This window comes from Atractosteus spatula, chromosome 18, assembly GCF_055471065.1.
Source record: "Atractosteus spatula isolate fAtrSpa1 chromosome 18, fAtrSpa1.hap1, whole genome shotgun sequence".
Lineage (NCBI taxonomy): Eukaryota > Metazoa > Chordata > Actinopteri > Semionotiformes > Lepisosteidae > Atractosteus > Atractosteus spatula.
Window position 1 is genome coordinate 4,244,206 of NC_142723.1, and position 21,641 is coordinate 4,265,846.

General features: G+C 41.6%; 3 protein-coding genes across 6 annotated transcripts; 1 reads left to right on the forward strand and 2 right to left on the reverse strand.

Annotated features, from left to right (window-relative positions):
* Positions 1-1,267: 1,267 nt before the first annotated feature.
* On the reverse strand, positions 1,268-8,690 carry naa60 (N-alpha-acetyltransferase 60, NatF catalytic subunit). Its single transcript, XM_088936422.1, has 7 exons — positions 8,503-8,690; positions 6,765-6,880; positions 6,250-6,379; positions 5,453-5,549; positions 5,093-5,327; positions 3,973-4,176; positions 1,268-3,487 (listed from the first exon to the last, which is right to left on the reverse strand). The coding sequence occupies exons 2-6, from the start codon at positions 6,872-6,874 to the stop codon at positions 4,020-4,022; spliced, it is 729 nt and encodes a 242-aa protein (XP_088792548.1). The 5' UTR covers positions 6,875-6,880; positions 8,503-8,690; the 3' UTR covers positions 1,268-3,487; positions 3,973-4,019.
* Positions 8,691-9,186: 496 nt separating this feature from the next.
* ints15 (integrator complex subunit 15) lies at positions 9,187-14,707 on the reverse strand. 4 transcript variants are annotated; one of them, XR_016094453.1, is made up of 7 exons: positions 14,558-14,707; positions 13,641-13,838; positions 13,070-13,291; positions 12,340-12,505; positions 11,349-11,876; positions 10,872-11,062; positions 9,187-10,416 (listed from the first exon to the last, which is right to left on the reverse strand). XR_016094453.1 is itself a non-coding variant. In XM_088936952.1 (7 exons), the coding sequence occupies exons 2-7, from the start codon at positions 13,830-13,832 to the stop codon at positions 10,179-10,181; spliced, it is 1,386 nt and encodes a 461-aa protein (XP_088793078.1). In that variant the 5' UTR covers positions 13,833-13,838; positions 14,558-14,707; the 3' UTR covers positions 9,187-10,178. The 4 variants fall into 4 exon arrangements, 2 of the variants coding, with proteins under 2 accessions (XP_088793078.1, XP_088793077.1); XR_016094452.1 differs by lacking the exon at positions 14,558-14,707 and adding an exon at positions 14,376-14,501; XM_088936952.1 differs by having other exon boundaries at positions 10,872-10,911.
* A 1,880-nt stretch (positions 14,708-16,587) lies between these two features.
* dnase1 (deoxyribonuclease I) lies at positions 16,588-21,456 on the forward strand. Its single transcript, XM_088936463.1, has 9 exons — positions 16,588-16,678; positions 17,038-17,185; positions 17,694-17,782; positions 18,234-18,320; positions 18,589-18,704; positions 19,432-19,544; positions 20,178-20,332; positions 20,890-20,986; positions 21,244-21,456. The coding sequence occupies exons 2-9, from the start codon at positions 17,039-17,041 to the stop codon at positions 21,295-21,297; spliced, it is 858 nt and encodes a 285-aa protein (XP_088792589.1). The 5' UTR covers positions 16,588-16,678; position 17,038; the 3' UTR covers positions 21,298-21,456.
* Positions 21,457-21,641: the final 185 nt, after the last annotated feature.

The following is a 21,641-nucleotide window of genomic DNA, read 5'->3' on the forward strand; positions in this document are numbered from 1 at the left end:
ACGGAACGGCCCCGTTACCGTATGTCACCTAATAGCAGACGGGCAGATCTACCATTTACGTCGTCAGAAGAACGTATACTTCTGTATACTTCTGACACAGTTTGTTTATAGATAAAATTAGGCCCAGTTAATATTAGAACAGGACGAATGCACAACCCAAATTCTGATTTCGTGCTTGGCTTTTTCAGACAGCCCTAGTCCTGGAGGGCTTGTGTCTCTGCAGATTTTCATTCCAACTCGGCTCTTAAACACAATCAGCCCGTGATCGGCTTATTGCGACCAATTTAACAGCTTCTCCCGGCGCTTCTTTAGGTGCTGCTGCTTCGAAGAAACCTAGAAAACCCTCCAGGACCAGGACTGCCCATCTCTGATCTCTGCTCAAAGACACGTAGCACTTCCTGTAGAATACACTGCATCAACAGGACGTCTTAATCTTCACTAAACGTAAAGCTTAACATAGGGCAATTCATCACATTCTAAATTGTACACTCGGCTATTTTTATGGTCAGTGTATTCTGTAGAAGCCCTTGAGAAGTACAGTTCTTAAAAAAAAAAGCTTCTGAAAAGAAGTCCTGGAACAGATCAGAGGGGAAGTTGTTACGAGTCCATTGTTTCTAAAGGAGGGAGGCACCCAAGCACCAGACCTCAAGGTCATGGGATGGTGTCCTCAGGGCACTGTCCTATATTTAAGGTTTAGCAGGAATAAAAGACTGCATTAGAATGAGAGGGATACAACATGCTTCTTTATCCTTTACTAGTGCTGGACAATTAATACATATTTAAGGCATCAATGCCAGGTATAAAATATATACAGTACCCAACACCAAAGTGCATCAGGTGGAAGGAGAGATTAATGGAGACCATTTTTGGCATGACAATGATTCAAATCACACAGCCATAACAAACAATTAATAAAGAGTATATTAGTTATAAGGTTTGAAATGCAAGTTGCATTTCCTATAGTCTGGATGCATCGAAAACAGCATGGACACAGAAGAGGATTTGAAATTACCTAAAACACACATTTGGGAATATTCTTCATGACATGTGGAACAATACTACAGTACTGACCATTCATGCACAAACATAATGAAGAACAGCATTCGCCTATCACATATAGTAAAAAAGTACATTTTGTGTTTTTTTCTTTCATTTTCATTGTACTAAACTACAGCTGTAGATGTCTGTTTCCAACCTTTCGAACAGAACATATATAAATCTTTGCAGAGCTAAAAAAAAGATTCACCCCACAAGTACAAGCACATTATGTCAGTTAACCAATATCTTTATTACCATTCATTGTATTTAAAATCAGTAAATCCTCTTCTCACATTTTATAGAAAAAGATTAAATAAAATCAAGTTAACATAACATTGCAATTTCGTGGAGAACATGCACAGCAAACATCAATTAAAAAATAAAGAAAATAAAATCTATATTAAAATAGAATCATGTTGAAAACACAAAACAATGAAAACAGGTAAATTGCACTATTGTGCTTGTGGTAGAAGATAATAGGGTCCCTGCAAAGTTAACAATTACTTCAAAAGTAATTAAAATAAATGTAATTAAATATTTCTAGCAGAATAACAGCAGAGGTGGCCCTAGTTTACTACCTAAAGGTCATGTTTCACATTTTTACTGTTGTTTTCGATTATTTATTTGCATTTAAAAACTGAAGACATGCGCTAGCTTTTAAAAACAAATCAACCATGCTCTTTTTTAATTATTCAGACTGCATTCGGCCAATAAAAGACAGCAGAAGCTTTATGTAGAAAAAAAGACCTTGCCCTGGACTTTTACACTGGTCTGGCAGACGACAAATTTATCCAAAGAACCGATGACCGCTGAAAGCAGGGGTTCCTGTGGACCAGTAAACATCAAGCAGCTAACTCTTTGAAACGACAAAGAGCTGAAAAGAAAACGCTGCTTTTGTTTCATACCCATAAGGAAAGAAAATCTAGTCAAACACAACATTATAGCATGAGAGAGAAAGCTCTGGACGGTGATACCCCTCCCTAACCCCTTTTCAAACACACGCATAACAAAAACAGGATTTATCTGAAGAACGTTCCCTATAACCACAATAGAGTGCATCTGAGTTTCGATCATAAATATCTTTTAAAAATCAATCTAGCTAATTGTTTATTCAATTCAAAAAGTATTTAAACTTATATTTACATTAACTACATCGTAAGCATTGTTATGCTAAGTTCTCACAAGAATCAGAAGTTCTACAGCCAGGCCTCTCTCCTAAGCGTTTCTCAATCCATCACTTGTACAATGTTCCAATATTATACATTGATTCACACTACAAGTAATTGGAATTCCCTTTGGTCAGACATTTTTTTCCCCATATAATTTAATGTTCTGTGTACATTCAAATGTGAAGCTGTATGTTCAACTGAGACTCAACATTTCTTCTTTTCAAAGGACCAGCTCTGCCTGGCCTGTTATCCCATCAATATTCAGGGTGTGGCTGCAGTGTAGGGAGGTTTTCCTCTAAACACAGAGCAGCCAGAAAATGGACAGTGTTTTTACAAGGCTCTCTATTCTAAAGGAAACACTCCTTTAAAAGAACATGACAAAAAAAGGACATCCAGTCTTTGTATACAAATACATGAGCATTAAAAACTTGTCACTGTATTCACCATCTTAAGAAAAACAATAAAAATGTTTTGAATCATTAACTATGCAGTATTATTTATAAAACTTTCCGTTAATATGCATCTTAAACTTGCAAAGAAATACAATAAACAAAGCAAAGCCTGCAAGATTCTTTGTGTTTAGGAATGCATACCCACAGCAAAAGTTGGAGCACAAGCTAGCCTGCTGGCTGAGACAAATCACTGTTAAAGGCTATTCAGCTGAGCATTAAACAGAACAGAAGGAAATCACTTCTATGAAGCTCCATTTTTTTTCTATAATCTATAAAAGCAATGTTGGTTTTCTTCATGTTTGAAATGTTAACAGCACTGTATGTCTGTTAATTTATCATTTACTCTGGACATTGCAATTAATCAAATCGGTGCAGTCGTGAATATTTCCTAGTACCGCAATGAGCCATCATCACCAATTTCGATTAGCACTTAAGATTTATGCACACAAGAAGCATATGTTTGGAAATCTGGCCTGTATCTTAAGGGAATACTGCTACTTGTTACAGATTTGTATTTAAACCCTAATATAAACAGGCACACATAATCATCTACTTTTTAATGAAAAACCAGGGCAAGACATGTTCTGGATTTCTAACGGAGCAGCAAATTACAGCCATTTGGTGTGTACAAAGAAAAGTATGTGCATCAACTGAGCAGCCAACCAATGACTATAACACTGTTCATCGCTTTTATACATATGTACTGTACAAATATAATACAATGTCTGAGTTGAGTGCGTTTTTCAAAACCTCAGGCATCACTGGGTCCCTTGTGGAAATACTGGTGACTGGGCATCAATTCATCACCAAAAGAGCAATGCTCCATAGCTGAAACAATAAGATAAGAAAACTACGTTAAAATGAGAAACAGGTTTCAAATAATATACTACAGAACAGGCTCCAATTCTGTAGGCTGAAATTTGTAGAAAAATGCATTCACTAAAGCATAAGGCTTAAACAAGCTCCAGACTTCCAAACAAAAACTCAGCTGTTTCCAGTAACCTTACTCATCAGAGAAATAAAAAGCTTCTCATTTTTTTTATTTTCCAGCATGTGGCAACTAATGCTGCTTTCACACTAAGCACAAGCTTGGCGACAAAAGCTGAGGGACATTTTAGGGGTTAAGAATATTATCTAGACTGCCTTAATTTACACTGCAAACACCTACTATCTCGGCTTTCACACTCATTAAACACTCTCGTCTTTTTGTTTTTTGACAGAACAATGGCAGACACCGTCAGGTCTCTGAGGAGGCCTCCAAGAATTTAATTAGCCTGTGGGTCTGGCAAAGCACCAACAAAAAAGGCACCAACCTCAAGATGGTCCAGGTCACTTCCTGACTTTCACGATGTTGCTGTCGTCACATCGTCCGGCTGTACTCAATACCACTCTTTGCAGAGATACCTGACCAAGGTAAAAAACTGCGTAGCAGGTTCTGTGCTTGACGATATATTCTCTGAGGAATGGAACAGGGACTCAAGTTTGCTAAAGTAGATCCAATGTGCTGCAAATAATCAGTGGGAAGTTGTTAAGGAGAACATGGGGTTTGTTTCTGTTTTCTTTTCAAAACATGATGATTCTAATCATTCAAAAGATCCTAATTTTACTTACCCACTAAAGAAAAAAGGAAAGAAAAAATATGACCCGATTATATCTGTAATAAAAGAGTCTAGTTTCTAGAAAGAGGCTTTAACATTCCTTTTACTGGCATCTACTTCATATTTTTGGAAGCACTTACATTGTGTAGCAGTGAACCGCAACCCCTTTTCCTTTCATTGTTTCTGCTCCATACCAAAGGAAGTGACAAAGGATAACTCTTCTGGAAGCATAGGGCTATTCTTTCCTTACACTATTGAAAACAAACCTTCCCAGCTATAATCACAGCATAAATGGAGTTTCACTCCACACACATTTTATTCAGAGCTCTGAAGATTCGCCTCACTCACTCAGTGAGCACTTGCATAAGCCAATATGACCTGGATTCACAGATAACCGATTCCTGAGTGAACTGTCCTCCAAATGTATGATCCGTCCCACCGCACTGACACCTCCAAAGAACGCTGCAACTGAGCATTAAAACAGTACTGGAATTTCGATTTTCAATTTTCATGGCTTGGAATAGTGACAGTGAATATAGAAAATTAAGGAGACACCAGGAAGTGAAAAGGAATCCCCTAACTGTGGAAAAAGCAGATCAGAAACAAGTTGCCATCAGGCACATTGGGAAAAGCACACAAGTAGAGCAGTGGTGAATTAGCTAATTTATTACTGTATAACATTTATCACTGGTGATACAAAGTAATTAAGTAGTACTGAAGTGTTGAAACAGATCCTAATGCCCTCATGTTCATCACAGGCTGGAGACCATGATGTTCATTCAATCCTGACAGTATCACACATGCACACAGCAAAAGGCCCATCAGTGAAGGATATAAAATGGTCCAAGGAGGATGTCCGCCATTGATATACAGTACGTAGGTGAAGCCATCTTTCAGCACTCCTCGTATAGAGTAATAATAAGGTAAATAGTGGTGCTGTTTAAAGTCTCTGTTCTCATAGAAGTGAATGGCAGTGTTATTGGTTGTCAGGACATGAAGATAGATTGCTTTACAGTGATCCTGTGCAGTGGTAGATATGTGTTCTTTCAAACTTTCAAGCAGAAGTGAACCTGAAAAAGGCAAAGACAATGGTTTTTAGTCATACCTGTTGTTACAGTAGTGCTCGTAAGCCATACTAGACTAAAGATTGAAAAATAATAATAATAATGAAGTACATGCAAGGTACAGATCTCACCTATTCCATGTTTCCTAAATTCTTTCACAACTCCTAAGCTCAGGATGTAAGCAACCTGTGTATCAACAGGAAAGCTAGAGGCCAAAATGTCTCCATCCTGTGGAAAACCAGGAAACAGCAGGTTAAGAATGTAAAAGTAAGAAAAATAAGAGAATTATGTTTTCAACTATTAAAAGCCTATAACGAGTGCAAAGATTTGTTTTTTTTTGCCCTTTTGATAATGCTTGTGCTAGACAGCCTATAAGCTTCATACTTGTCAAGTATATTGGCGCACATGAGCCATTAAAAATGTGACAAAATTGGGATTCTATGTCATGATGATGCCCTGGCCGTACATTTGAAAACCCTTTCTAACCATCTTCTTCAATAATCAGTCTGCTTTCCTTTTTGTTGATTGTCGATTGATCAATGAACTCCAAACAGGTACCACTGTACTTCCCCTTAGCTTCTTTACCGGTCACCTACACTGTTCAAATAAAATGGATCTTCATCGCCATGTCACCACTGTCCAGATTTTTTTTTTACTCGGACAGGGATGTTCAGCACACCATGTGGTTAGACATGCTTGAAAGCCATCATTTGTTCACACTGTCTCAAAGTGAAATGATCAGAATGTAACGCACTCAGAAACCAACGTGACAATATCACGTTTGACCAGATATGTTTAATTACATGAATGAGCAAAAATGGCTCACTCAATTAGCTCTTGTGTTAAAAATACATTATATTTTTGGTAAATATGTTGTACCATTCAGCTGGTACCCGATTTAGCGCAGAAAGAATCAAATGAAACTTACCTCTTTGTGTACTTTTGTTCGACCTTTTATTTCAGCCACTATCATTCCCACGATGCCCCCTTTGAAGGTGGCAGCCAGAGAAAAGAACTTCTTGTTTGAAGTGATGTCGCGGTACCATGAGTCTGGGTACCTACAGAGAACGAGGCTGAGTTATAGAAGTCATGCAAAACTGTTCTGTTCTCCCAGCACTGGCTTTAATAAAGTACTGTTGCACATTAATAGAAGGAAGGTTTTCCGTGATGCAGCTGTCTGCTGTTTGACTATATAATCACGTCAATACACACATAAAACACAGATAGTTATCTATACTCTGTATAAACACTTATCCTATGCACTGTTACTGCCACAATGCTACATAACTGCTTCTTTTAAAATCTCCAATGCATGAACAAATAGAAAAATACATTAGTATCTTCTTATTAAGTGCAAACAGTGCGTAGCTCAAGAGCATGTTTTATGATGGTGATGATGCCTGCTGTCATTCACGTCTAAGGCATGGAAAGTGAAGTACTCACTCAATGGGAAACCAGTCACCGCAGAGCTGTTTGACGGTGTCTATGTCATCGTGACAGAGCAGACGAAGTTTGATCTCACCAAGTGCAGTGGGGGGCACCACGTCTGTCATTCACACCTGGGGCACAAACCACGCGATCACTGCTAACGAATCGAAAATCCTTCCACACACACACACACACTGTCCCAAGAAAAACAGGCCTCCACAACCACAGTCTCTGTGATGCCACTGTAATTGGGCTCACTTGCACCAGTTACAGTGATGGGATTCCCCAAGATCAATGAACTGCACCGTCCCGCAACAGAGAGTCACAGTCTTGTGCCATTGGGTGGTCTTCTGCTCTCGGGAAGAGGTCCTGCGTGGCTCAGGGCTGAGGTGCTGAGACTGAATCCCATCAGGGCTACAGAGCCCACCCGCAACACGGTGATGCTGTGACTCGGATCACTTAGTGGCGGTAAGTGTGACAGAACTCATCAGAGCCATAATCCCCCAGGACACTCAACAGACACCAATTGGCATGCCTCAGTGGGAGGCTGTGCTTTTGGAGTAAGCAGAAAGCACTGGTGGTTTGGAACAGGTGCCACTTGGCTATGCTGCTCCAAAGCAACATGATCGAATCCCAAAGGGCAGGACTGCGAACTCCACATCTGCTACAGGGATTTTACACAGATTCAGAACAGCCAATCTAGAAAGAGCCATTCACTGCTGTTCTTCAGCTCGAAGCTGCAAAGAAACGTTTCCAGCCCTTGAACAGCGGTTGGGGTAAACAAGGGATGTTGAGACAGGTTGGCTACTTCATTATCTGCGCACACACAACTGTTAAATCAGAGGCCACATCCTAATTCTCCCAAGTCCACGGCACTAGAAAGAAGCTTTAAACCAGGGATCTCGGGAACTCCTATCCTGGTCCAAGAGAGCACCAAACAAGTTAATCTTATCGGTCACTCTGAATCAACTTTAAAAAAAAACAAAGATCAGAACTCTTGAAAGTCACCTATCAATGCATTAATTTGTTCACTTAAGGAAACGCTAGTCCTTCAGGACTGAGAGGTAGTACCAGTTTTATTACAAATAGTCTCTCAATCACTCAGTTTAAATACATCAGCTGTTTAAGCCATCACTCCACAATTGTTCCGGGTCTCTTAATGACTGCGGCTCTCCAGGAGCGGGGTAGTAGAGTTCCGCTTTAAAAGCACTTGCTAGAGACTTACAAAAGGTTTCAAAACGATAAAAGGGACGGGCTCCAGAACTCCAGGCGGGTTTCCAAATAAAACATCGAACAAAAGTTTTGCTAACCTCGGAGTTTACGGAAAGCAAGTACAGTAAAACACGGCTTTTGCTGTCGAGCTCCATACCGCCACTAACACAAGGCTGCACAACAGCAGATCTAGTATAATGATTTTTGATCGGTTCATAGGAACTTGTCAATACAAAACAAAACTCGTCTCCAGTGCCAAGCACACACTCCACTCCTGATTGAAAACGAAATTAATTCACCCCGGTTCTTCGTGTGGTAAAGTATACCGAGCTACCTAAATCTGACAGTTCGCTGAAAATCAAAACTTAAAGCTTTAAGATGGATAAAAAAATCCCCATATGGATGGATTCGAACGATGCAGTCGCTTTTTTTATATAACATACTTTTCATAATCACTTTATACACACGTTAGGCCAAATACTGAATGGTAAATATTTACATAAACTCCATCAGAATTCAACCAAGTTTTTTACCACCATACCTTGTTTCCGAGCGGAAAGCGACAGGAACGTGAACACGTCTGTGCTCCTTTGTTGCGCAATTAATGTTCACAAGAGCGGAAAGACCATGATAAAAAAAAAAAAATTACGGTTTGCGTTTTGGGAAGAAAAAAATTCCTCCTGTTTGCCCTGTGTGCAACCCCACTGAAGTCCAAATCCTTTCCGGTGTGGCTTAGTGATCCGGAAGTCAACCTCTATCCGAACTTCTCTACCATAGATACGACAAAGCAAATGTTCGTAAATAGGTCGCCATCTTGGTACAGGGAAGAGTCATGAATTTCGTCATTTTTTAAAAAAAAAAAAGGGGTCAAGAAGTGTGTTACAGTCGAGACACTCTTGGGGTTTTGACTAGCACCATCAGTGGTCTCAGGATACAGTTTCACATTTTATGTTGAAATTTGGTAAGGTCTTCTCTTATAATTTTTTTTCCCCCGCAGACTTTCTAATTTTATCCAACTTTTTCTAACTGCTTCAGCCAGTTCAGGGTCACAGGAAAGATGAAGCCTGTCCCAGCAAGTAACGGTGCAAGACAGTCCATCTCAGGGCACAAACACAGCCACTCATACCAGGCCCTATTTTCCCAGAAGCCAAATAACCTACCAGCATGTCTTTGGACTGTAGGAAGAAACCAGAGCACAAGAAGGAAACTCACACAAACACAGGAAGAATGTAAAACAAATAATCTTTAGTACTGTATATAAAATTTATTACAACTTCCCAACAAATACAAAAAAGCTTTTTTTTCCATTTATGGTCATAGACATTATCATTTATTTTCAACACACTTATGGTCCGTATCCAATATCTACTTCTAGCTGTGCGCTGTGTGTATATTACTGAGATTCTTTCATTTTTTTCTGGACAGTGTAAAAAAGGCCATTTAGTTAAACAGACGATTCACCACGTTCATATTCCACTCAAACTGTGCTTTAGAAGCTGAATTAATGGAAAGCACTTCTGACTGAAGCACAAATCCCTAGCCTGTTGTACAGTTCTACCGTATCATACAGAATCATTACAAGACCTTGTGGAACAGTCATTCCATTTGTTACTACATTATACAAATTGATCTTATAAATGTCCTTTTTAATAGATGCATTTACTAACACCTACAGGGGGCAGTCATTATGTTAAATTATGCACTGTATTTTGACATTCAAACCCTGTTTAAAATTCACCTACGCTCGGAAAAACACGGACATGTCTACTTTTATTTTTCCACTGTTTATTAAACGTGATAAAACGCACCTTTCAAGAACGACCTGCTTCAGTCATTAAAACGTGAGTTTTTCCTTCCCAATTCTCCCCGTGTGTATCAGTCTTGTGCTCTCAATTAACCCTGCAAACAATGACTTCTAGTCCTGAATTATCTGGAAATATCACGGTGGTTCCTATGAAAGCCAAGATTGATTTCTTTATCAAAAACCTCCTTTGGAACTTGACATCTGTTCCCCACAAACACAAATAAAAAAACATAAAAGTCTGAACACAGGTAAACTTCCAACAATTTCCAAACCAACGGCCTGAAAGCTGGTCGTATTGCAGACGTTCCCTTTGCAGAAGACTGGGGTTCACGAGTGCTGGCGAGGGAGAGACGTAGAGGTTCTGTTGTAATGTTAGTGCCCGGTCTCGCCCGGCTTGAGGGGTGAACGCGGTGCTAGCGAATGGGGCGATAGGGGAACGCCATGCCTGGGAGAAAGGGCTGCACTGGGTGTGCGGGGAGCGCACTGTGCGGCGGGTGTGGGGGGTGTGCGGGATGCTGGGAATGGGCCGGTGGGGCGGGCCGGGCCGGGTAGCCCAGTGGCGGGGTGTGGATGTGGGGGTAGAATCCAGGCTGGAACGCAGAATGAGGGGGCTGCTGCTGCACGGGCCCCGACAGGACCAGCTGAAGCAGACTGTGAAAGGAGAAAAAAACAAACAATCACATTACCCGACCTGGTTTTAAAAAGACGAGAAGAATAATAAGCGAATTACTATAATTCCTACTGTCCAAATTCTGACACTTTAAGTAAATAAATCTCCTAACCAAAAATACCGACGTGTCTGCTATTTTCTGATCATGGGAACAAGTAATAGGTTTATTCCGTGCTGCTGAAAAGAGAAGAAAGGAAACAACATTTCGGCTGTGGAGCCTTCTTCACCCGAAGAAGGCTCCACAGCCGCAACATTGTGTTTCCTTTCTTCTCTTTTCAGCATGGAATAAACCTATTACTTGTTCCTTTGCAGTCTACGCAAGCTGACGATTTAACCACCTGAAACATTTTCATTACTGCTTTATTTAACAAATGAGAAAGAGCACTGATAAAAATGAGGTTATCCTCAACTGTAGGTAGAGAGCATCACATCTTACTTGTTGTGGGGCAGCCTGGAGCATAGAGACCTCAGGTCCTCTGTTTAAAAAAATAAACATTTTCCATTAAAAAAAAATTAGTTCCAGACTGAAAATTAATGCGTGTCATTTATTATACTTCCAAATGAGCAAAGCCTGTTCCGGCAGTAAAGTCTGTTTCGATTCCAAACAGAAGGTCATCGGTCTTTGCTCTAAGAAGGAAGCAAAAAAATTGCTTTACTGAGACAAAGTGCACTATAACTATAATTTAGCCCTGGGTATTGCATGCATGCTTGAAGCTAATGATTTCTGTTACATACTCCTGCAAATGCACTAAAGGCAGCACGACAGTGGTTCCAAAAACAACAGGTACAATAAAGCAGCCTGTACTGTACCATAGCAGAAGAAAATTAAGAAAATAAAATGCATGACGTAGCGTTTTGGTTCCTGCAAAATGACAATCAGATCAATGGAATCAAAAACCGATCGGATACCTACCTCTGGTGCACAACAGTGCCCCCGATGCCACAGCCACCTGTAGGGCCTGAGCCAGCCTGTCCAAAGAAAGCTCTGTCTCCTTGGTGGCATTGAGGGGATTGAGCTCATCCACCAGCCTGCTGAGCTCCTCCACCAGCTGAACCATGTGATCGAACACAAGCAGCCCAAGACGCCCAAACAGGTTTTTTTCCGTCAGGTGCACCTGGAGCATCATGAGGACCTGCAGGATGCTCAGATGCAGCTTGGAGTACAGCAAGTCTCTGTCCCCAACACCCTCCTCCTCTTTCTCCTCTTTGGACAGTTTGCCGATGTGTCCATTGGTGAGAGCAGGTTTCCTGTTTCTCTTGTAGGCCAAGGGGGCCTTCACACACCAGCGCACCAGACCCACCAGGGGGGTGAGGTCCAGGCAGCCCACTGGGAGGTTGGCCGAAATGGGGGTGTTGAGGAAAGTGATGAGGGTCAGCCGGGGGTCATCAAAGATCCAGGTGACAACCATTTCCAGCAGGTCATTAGGAGGGATCAAGTCATCTACTCAAAACAAAACACCAAACCGCCCCCAAAAAAGAAACAGTGTCAAGATCCCTTTCCTGACAATTTTACAAGAGAGCAGGTGGCTAACCCTGTTGCAAAACAAACGTCTTCTTAATAACTACAGATGCAACACAGGACGTGTCGCAAATGATCGGATATGGTACACACGCCAGCCGCCACAGATCTCATTAGAATCCAAACTGCATGATGCTGTTTTTCTGGCTGAAGCTGTGTGCGTTTGTAGGATTACTCTTTCACACGCACAAGGAAATGTACACTCTCTCCAGTACATGATGCATCCACTTAATGGGAACAAGAACGTACTTCCTTGTGCTTAGACACGTGCTCTGAAATACAGTATGTAGCCAAAGGGAAATGGCCCGCTAAAGAAATGAAATTAATCTTAGATCAGACATTGGGAATCGGATGAAAAACATACTCGTTCACATGGGTTCAATACCTGAGGACATGTCAAAGAGTGCTGTAACGGCAGTGATGAACTGGCAGCAAAACCGGGGGCTGGCACTGAAGATCTGCTGGAGGGTCTGCACTGACCCTGGCACCAAGCTGCAGTAATCATCAACTAGGACCTTGGCAAGCCTGACACAGTAGATAGCGTGGGTTCTCTGCGAAAAGGAATGGCATGGAAAATTACCAAAAGCAACAGCTCTTTCAGCGTCTGGCACTCAACCTGTTTAAAACTGATGTTTGGCCTGACTTTCTCCTGACAGAACACATCTGCTCCTTTCCCATGGCCCAGACTCACAACTAGCCCCTCTCAAATGCTTTCATCTGCGACGATACTGTATCTGTCCCAGATTACACCTAACAGAAACTGCTTATATAGAAACTGGGTTGCCCAAAAGACACAGAACACTTAAAAAAAAAAATCTGATTTATTTTTTTCAAAACACACCATCTCACCACCGAATTTCCCCCCAAAATATTTAGCCTATAATGCAAATAGTATGTTTCTAAGTTTAAAAAATCTGAATCTTTATTGCTTATTGGGAGCTTACTGGATTCTTGCACTACACACTTACCGTAACCTACCATATGTAAGGTCAGTATGATGTTAGGTCTTTAAAAGGCGCTATGTAAAAAATGAGACACACACTGATCGATAAAATGCAAATCCGCAATTTTGTGATCATGCTTTGCCCAGCATTAACTCCTGCTGATCGCTGTACCTGCAGCCACAGAGCGGCACACTCCAGAATAGGCACCCTGCAGACAGCCACAGCCATGGAGACCAGCTTCCCCAGCATGGCCATCCTGCTGTCGTCGGCCTTGTTCCCCTGAGGACTGAAGAGAGCAGAGAAGATAACCTGGCGCACGGCATCCTTGCTCTGCTCCTGGAAATAACTGCACATGATCTCCAGCAGCTGCAGCTCCTGCAGGGAGCTCATCCTCTGGGGGAGGGAGAGGGACGAGTTAGGAATCGGTCAACACAAACTCTCCGCACGAAGGCGTGGACTTTCTTCCCGGGCTAACAAATGCGTCGTACCCTGGATTTCGAACCCACAACCCTTTAGGCGGTAGCCCAAAGCCCTAATCTATACTCAAAGCTGTTGGCCTAATGCCATAAAATTTCACGGAATGAACAAGGCTTGAACATGGGTGAGGGAGTTACAGTTGCGTTGTTCAGTTTTTTAAAAAGGTTTTGGTCTGATCAAACACTGACACGTTACATTCTTAGTATAGATGCAAACAGTTTCACATCAGCACTTAAACAAATGTACAAACTCTGCTGGGTTTTACCTTTGGCAGAACACCGCGTTCTTTAGGAACATGAAATATGAACTCCTCGACAAGCTCAAGGGTTCCTTTGTCCACAATGGGAACAGCTGTGCTCTGGAGCTGGCTGCTGAAGTAAATGTCAAGGTGATACAGCACCTCCTTGGCAGCACTCAGGGCATCTCGGCGGAGCAGGGAATGGCGGATATCACTCATTGTGTCCTGAAAGAAACCATAGTGTGCACGTTTACCACACCAGAGCGTGGAGGACCCTAAGGTCCACACCAGAACCCTAAGGCTGTGAAGCTGTATGGACATGCCACTGCACAGCCCCTAAACGAATGTCGTGAAGGCAAAGATTACAATTTTCATTCAAATCTTTTCATATGGTTAAATGTGTAGACATCCCTGCTTCACCGAGATGAAAACACTACTACACGCTTAAGTTATAGATGCCTTCACTCCTGAAGTTCCACTTGAACTGGTCCGTTTTTTTCACATTTATTCTACTGTGCATATATCAACTCTGAATCATAATATAGTTTTTAGAACTTAAAAAAAAAACATGGCTTACATTTTGATTCGTCAACCACAACACCTGAGATCCTAAGTATAACTAACACTACTATAATGCCAGGTCTCCGTTAGATGATTTACTACATTTAATTTTTGTATAAAACATAATAAACGTAACGATATATGATGATACCTTAAGTTTAACTTTGAAGATAAAAAGTCACATTTTTTTTTAAATCTTACGTCAGTTTCATTAACGACAAAATCCCCGAAGCAGTGTCCATATACAGTCGGACTGACCATCCAAGCGACTCCCAGGCTTTACCCTCACACACGGCCTACACGGAACGGGCAACAAACTTGAAACACGTTTCCCTGTGTTTTCTTAAAACATACAGCCCAAACTCAGCCATAGTTTGTTTTACCTTTAAGTTCAATGCCACCCTGACATCCTCTTTTTTTAACGAAAAAAATAAAGAAAAAAAAACAATTCCAAACGAGGTACACAAAGAGTTTCGCCGTGCTCGGGATATCAACGAGATTGCAGTACGGCGGCCCTTTTAGGACAAACTTCCTCAAACAAGTCTCGCTTATTGTATAAGAGGACATAACCGCTGCAGAGTGGATACTGACACTATTCATTTCCGATAACGAGTCCAGAGCCCCGTTCAATAATTTTCAATTAGAAACTCAGAAAAAAATATTCTGTAACGTATTAAGTAAATTCACTGTCTCTCAACACACTATCTAGGATGACTGCTCACCAGTAGCTCTGCAATGAAAAAAAAAAACAATATTGTAATGTTTAACAAAAACGCTAAATAAATTACTGAATGACATTGTTAGAAGCAGTGTCTGTACTTCTGTGCATAGCTGTAGATATCATTCTGTTAGGTATTGGGATTATTTAAGTACAAATATTACCAGCAGGTAGTCGTGCTGCTTTGTACTTATAGGTTCCAGAGCTCATCTCTGAGCTGGTTCCCTTGTGTGGGATCAGCATGACTTTAATCCATCTCCCAAAGGCATGGTAGTAGCTCAAGTGGCTGTGCTAAAAAAATATTCGTTGTATCAGGAGGTGGAGTGGGACCCTCCACATTAGTCTACCCTGCCTGGGTCGGCTCTGTTACAATGATACCCCCAGTATATTAGGGTTCAGTCTGTGGAGGTGGAGAGGTGGAAGATTAACATGGTATTTGTTCACTCTGTTACCTTTTGTTTTTTAAGGAGCAGTGGGATCATTAGCAAGAGAGGCTTATTAACTGTTCTCCAATGGGGAAAAGGGCTAAGAATCACTATAGAGTGTATGATGAACTGAAAAACGGCCCACCAGCAGATTAAATATTAGACAGGTACCCTCACGGTTCATGTCAGTTTCTGTTTGACTCTATTTTTAACATAGCTAATATTGGCTAATATTGTTTTTTAAAATTCTGTTTACTAGCATAGCATTCAAGGTCATGACTAAACTGTGTTCATCTCAGAGTGTAGCAGTTATTATTGAGTACTGCACTCTTACTTCCTTATACTGTAATTGTAATACTTTATACTTTACTATAAAGTAAATGTTATATCACTATATAGTAAGATAATAGTAATGCATCACTGATATTGATCACTCTGTACTTTACCCTACACACACACAAAACCTTTTTATTGCAGGACAACATAGTGAACCCCTTTTTGGAGACTAAAAGGCTCAAACTCCTTGGACTTTCATTCAGGTATATTCAGGTATTCAGCACGGCTACACTTCTTTTTTCTCACAAAACGGGTCGAGCAGGATCACCTCACTGCAATTCTCGAACCTGCCCTTCAGGAAAATAGCTGGTGAAATATGAGGATATAAAGCCCCAGAACTCTGCAGTGCTTGTCAGTTTGTTGTGTAAGTGGGGACAGCCTATTCCACTTCTTACTTTACTGAAGTAAGAGGCCGTTGGGTTGTACTTAATCAGTAATCATGCAAAGGCTGGGGCTGTGCTGGGCTGGGTGACAGGGGTGAGAACACGGCAGATGTGAACCAGTAGGCTGAGCAGGAGTTCTTCCCTTGGAGCTTCTGGCACCAGGCTGGAGAGGAGATAGAGATGAATATTCTCACTGACTCACAGTTCTATACCCACATACCACAAACAACAACAAACCAGAGGACAATTCAGGATATGCAAATACGAAGCAGCAAAACAACGCAAATTTGCAAACGTCCTAAAAAAAGATCAATTCAATACTTGGATCCTGGTCATTTTGATGAAGGTTGAAAAGGAGGATACCATTCCTTGAGATGGGTTGATGGATTCAGGGATGCAGTATCGTTAAGACGAAATTAAAAAGGGATAAATTGTGGGGAAAGTTGTTGCTGATTAACAGAGGGCTCTGCATATTTTTGCTTTTGGTTTTCAGTCTTCTCCACATGCGGAAAACAAGTTCAGATTCCTTTCTATCACGTGGGTCACAGCATACTGTCGAAGAGGAGGGCTTGGCTATATAAGGAACACAAGGTTTTCCTTATCACTGTAAGAAACACCGAAGAGGACGAAGCACAAAAGCAGGTAGAAACATACCCTGGCAACTTTACCTTTACACGTGTAAAGTAATGATTTTTCGACCTTAGACATGAAGATGAGTGCACTTAATCAATATATGTTGTTCCCTGAAATGCAAGTAGAACATTATCATGATAGAAGATTAACATGTACGGGCTTGAAAAGGTGTAGGTGTGAATGAAGCTGCTTCACTGAAATGTGATCATGTTAATGTTGTAATTCTGTTTGCTGCAAAAAATCCTCTGGAGGAACCAAATCTTTCAGTTCTTTTGAGGTCTGGAGAGCAGCTAGGAGAATTAAGGTCTGAGTGTGAGTGTCTGTGCTGCGTCAGGCTGGTCCAGTGAACGTCTTCTGCCCTGGTACAGGATGCTGGTGAGGAGGCTGTGCACCGTGGGGCTCCTGTTGATCTTTGTGGAAGTGACCACCTGTTCGCTGTTGATTGGAGCTTTCAACATCAGAGCCTTTGGGAACAAAAAAGTCTCAAATGCCACTATACTTGACATCATTGTTAAAGTAAGTACTTAACTTTGGAAAGGTTTCAAAGGTGGCTGGGGATCCTTCCAGTGTATCCTATGTTTATTATTGAACTATGACATGATATTCCAGGCTTTACTGTGCTTTACTACACAGTTTACTCTGCTCTTGCCTTGATGTGTTAGTGTTAAAAGTTAAAAAGGCATCAGATATGGTTTATTTCTGGCTAGATGCAAAAACCCATAACATTTGAATGTTTCTTCATGTTCATCGCTTCAGAATATAGACGAATGCTGCAGGACTTGTTTATGAGCGCATCTGAGCTCATGAAACAGACTGCAGTACTTTACAACTTCTCAATGAATGCAAACAAATAATCTTCAGCTTGCATTGTATTATTCATTAGACGCTCCTAGTCTCTCACTTGCAAATCAGCCCGGCACTTCTTTACTGTTTGTGAAGTGTTTTGGAAGAATATGTCTGAAGAACAGACTACTTCACATGTACATGCATGTCTGCTCAGGGTCGTGTCCCTTGTCTTTGACAGACAGTGCAGAGGTATGACATTGTGTTAATTCAGGAAGTGAGAGACAGCGACCTGTCTGCTACGACCAGCCTGATGGAAGCTCTGAACAGGTCAGGAAAGTGATCCCACAGAACCAGGGTACCTGGGCACATCCACTGCAGCTTTACAAATAAGATTAGGGCTTGTATACAGTATGTAATAAATCTGATGAAACTGTCACCCCATTTTAATAAGAAAACAAACATGTGCTGCTTCTTTCAGGATGGTAATTGATTAGTTTGTGCAGGCTATTCAGATTTTTATCCTTACAAAAAGTGGAAAAAAATTTATTGAAGTAAGCCAAACTTGCTGGGAAGTACTCTATAAACAGTACTCCTCCCTCTAGATAGATGCCTGATGTCTGCTGATGATAATATTGAAACAATAAGTCTGACAATGTATATCTGAGCATTGAGGAATACATTGACCTCTTTCAAATCAATTTTTTATCCACATGCACCCTAATTAGCTATGGTGCATCTACACTACATCACTGTTTTCTGATAAGCTGTTGTTCCTCAGGGGGTCATCACCTCATGTCTACCGGCATATAATAAGTGAGCCATTGGGCAGGAGCTCCTACAAGGAGAGATACCTATTTATCTACAGGTGAGTGTCCCCAGAGAGCCTGTTTTTCTATTGATTGCTGCCCCCAATGCTCAGCAATGCAGAAAATCAATTTTGCTACAAGACCACAACTAAATGCTAAAAAAGCCACCTGCTCTGGACATGCTGAAGGCGAGAATGCAGGGCATTTCAGAGGTTTTAAAAATCAATTTGTCAATCCCCCAAATTAAAAAATGAATCCCGAGGTTTTTTCCCCTCAATGGCAACGTGCATACAGAGACAGATGGGAATTGTTGTTTTTTTTACCCAGAGATGAAACAGTGTCTGTGGTTGAAAGCTTCCAGTATGACGATGGCTGTGAGCCCTGTGGGACGGACACATTCAACAGAGAGCCCTTCGTAGTGATGTTTTCATCACCTCACTCAGGTAAACCCTGCTGGTGAACAACAGAGAGCCCTACCACATTGCACAGGTTATATCTGCTCACTGATGGAAGCCCCTGACACCAGTCTGCAGACTACAAGTGACAGGGCCAATAGTAATTCCTTACACTTACAGTATATCGCGCTTTTCTGGATGCTCCACTCAAAGAGCTTTACAGGTAACGGGGACTCCCCTCCACCACCACCAGTGTGCAGCCCCACCTGGATGATGCGACGGTATAGATGGTGATATGTCTGCAGCCTAGGTATTCTGGTGTGCTCTGGCATGCACTCCAAAAAATATAAAGCAATCAGACACATTGGATCATTTTAAATCTGGCCTTAAAACCTATTTGTTCAAACTGGCTTTTCGTAATAATTTAATTTTTGTGTTCCCATCAGTTATTTTTCAGTAAGGCACCCTGAGACATTTTTTAATGAAAGGGGCTTTATAATCATTAAAAGATCATGAAAATAAGCAGCCATAACAAAGCAAGAAAAGCAAAACTCCAATCCCAAAATGGAGCACACACAAACCCACCTTTTGCAGCTCCGCTTTATCATTTATGCAGGGCCAGAGGAAGGTGATCCCCCTGGTCATTACTGGTGTCACTGTAGGGAATCTGGACTGTTGTGTGCCCACTTTGATATGGTGATGTTCTCTGCTGCTCCTGTCTGTCTGAGTTCCAGTGTGGCCAGGATCCAACGTGAGACTCCTCTTCTCTCTTCAGTTGTTCAGGAATTCGTGCTCATACCCCAGCACACCTCTCCTGACGCTGCAGTGAAGGAGATTGATGCTCTCTACGATGTTGCGGCGCATGTAAGAAACATCTGGAATACAGATGTAAGTCGAAACTATGTCCAGTTGGCACCGTCATTATAATGATGAAATAGAATGGATTCAGAAGAGTAGAAAGATCTGCCTGGGCAGTGACCCAGTTTATCTTCGATTGCTCCTGGCTGAAGGAATAGAAGTAGAAATAGAATAGAAGTATGCCTCTGCAGCTTTAATTATAATTCATTCTCGCTTTCAAATATCTTGTTACTATCTGCAGAGGCCCATAAACATTGCATGAGAAGAAAACGATGTAGAAAACCATCAGCATTGTGTCTGGCGTATTTAAGTGCCACTGGTAGACACCTGATGAACTAGCAGGGAGTTTCACTGTGGCCAAACTGGTACGGGTGGGTTTATTTACATCTTTAAAAGTGTGATCACTAGCTCACTGTCCTGGCAAGGATTCACCTGATAGATGATGATAAAACGCACCTCAGTTTCCACCTGAATCACAGGTTTTCATCGCCAGCCCTCCCACAGTGCTGGGTGAACTTGTCTGACAAATGAAGGGTCAAAGGGCATTAAGCGTGTGATGTCACCTGTACCCGTACCAATCTAGCCTTTGAACAAGCTGTTTTTGGTAGCTGGATCCCAGCCCCTTTGCCTGAGCAGGTGGTGATTTGCCTGTCTGTGTTCCAGAACATCCTGCTGCTGGGTGACTTCAATGCTGACTGTGACTACGTACAGCATTCAGACTGGGCCCGGATCCGCCTGTACACTGACCCGCGATACAGCTGGCTCCTGGCCACGGGCATTGACACCACTGTCACCAACACAATCTGCACTTACGACAGGTCAGAAGGAAAGAAACTCACTGCGATATTCTCTTTCTGTCCTTCACGGTACTGCCTGCCTGGAGCAGACGTGTGCCCTGTGACGGCAGCAGCAGACAATATTCCTGGAAAGGCACACGTGTTTTAAGACAACAGGCATGACTTTTCTACAACCATTTAGTACAGTAGTATTAAAACGGCATTTATATATTATAAGTGTCTTATACAATATAAAATATAGACACTTATATACTCCTAAGTGTCCGAATCAGCATTCACCACATGTTACAGAGAGATGATGGAAAACAGCTCATTAAAATCAACAAAAACCTTGATAATATAGTCCATTCTTGCATGATTTTCCAGTCTTGCATTTGCATCTCTCAGGTGGAGGTCTCTATATCTGCAGGGGTTTCAGTTTCATTGTGGCAGGCTTGTTCTTTTTGATAAATGGAAAAATATCGAGACCTCAGTATACACAGTTTGAGCTGAACTGTGTGTATAAGATGTAGAGAGCTGCCCGACTCATCCTTTACAGTGTGGACATGCATCACAGAGCTGTGTGTTTGCCCACACAGGATTGTTGCCAGTGGAACAGACATGATGAAAGGTGTCGTTCCTGGGTCTGCTACTGTTTTTGACTTCATGACCACATTCGGACTCAGCCAAGCCATGGTAAGACTGCATTTCTCACTTGCAAGAACCTGCATGAAGTGGTTTAGATTCCTGAAACTTTTTACAATTCTTAATTTCCCCAGAGTTCTCATATTAACAAGCAACTAACATAGAGGCAAGCCAGACAGTTCCTATACCCCCCTTGTAGCTTGTAAGCTTCCTTATTTGGCAGAGCATACCATGTGTCTGCTCGCAGTGAAAGCATGTTTAAGAGCCACATTCAGTGAGCTGACCCTAACAACTCTCTCTGTCCCCAGGCTCTGGCTGTCAGTGACCACTACCCTGTTGAAGTCCAACTCAAGATACATTGAGCTCCAGTCCTGCTTCCCACCTGCAGAACGTGCCAAAGGCTGTCCTCTGCTCTGCTTGAAATCCGACTATTCAGTACCGATGTACCCAACCCATAGTTCAATGTGCTCAATATTAAAGTAAACTGAGCTTTTAATAAAGGCCATTGTTCTCTAAAAAAACAAGCCCTTTTCTGTGTCCATCTTGGGTTTGGAATGAATTCTTTTAAAGTGAAGTAATTCCTGTTTGTTCACTTCCATTAGGAATGGAGGTGTTAAAGAGTAACTTGTGTTATTTATATGCTGTGGTTAAAAGTAACAGTGGAAAAACGAGTCATGGCACATAAAATGCAGCCAATAGAACCCTT

Excerpts from the sequence above, each read along its gene's own strand:
- ints15 (XM_088936951.1), bottom strand. The coding sequence starts at position 14,435 with ATGGTCAGTCCGACTGTATATGGACACTGCTTCGGGGATTTTGTCGTT. Across the intron at positions 11,877-12,339 it reads ACTCTTTGACATGTCCTCAG|ATGACTTGATCCCTCCTAAT; the intron begins GTATTGAACCCA and ends TGTTTTGAGTAG. Across the intron at positions 10,417-10,871 it reads TCCAGGCTGCCCCACAACAA|TCTGCTTCAGCTGGTCCTGT; the intron begins GTAAGATGTGAT and ends CTCCTTTCACAG.
- dnase1 (XM_088936463.1), top strand. The coding sequence starts at position 17,039 with ATGCTGGTGAGGAGGCTGTGCACCGTGGGGCTCCTGTTGATCTTTGTG. Across the intron at positions 18,321-18,588 it reads AGATACCTATTTATCTACAG|AGATGAAACAGTGTCTGTGG; the intron begins GTGAGTGTCCCC and ends TTTTTTACCCAG. Across the intron at positions 20,333-20,889 it reads ACAATCTGCACTTACGACAG|GATTGTTGCCAGTGGAACAG; the intron begins GTCAGAAGGAAA and ends TTGCCCACACAG.
- naa60 (XM_088936422.1), bottom strand. The coding sequence starts at position 6,874 with ATGACAGACGTGGTGCCCCCCACTGCACTTGGTGAGATCAAACTTCGT. Across the intron at positions 5,550-6,249 it reads GAACAAAAGTACACAAAGAG|GATGGAGACATTTTGGCCTC; the intron begins GTAAGTTTCATT and ends GGTTTTCCACAG. Across the intron at positions 4,177-5,092 it reads CATCCTCCTTGGACCATTTT|TGATTATTTGCAGCACATTG; the intron begins ATATCCTTCACT and ends ACAACTTCCCAC.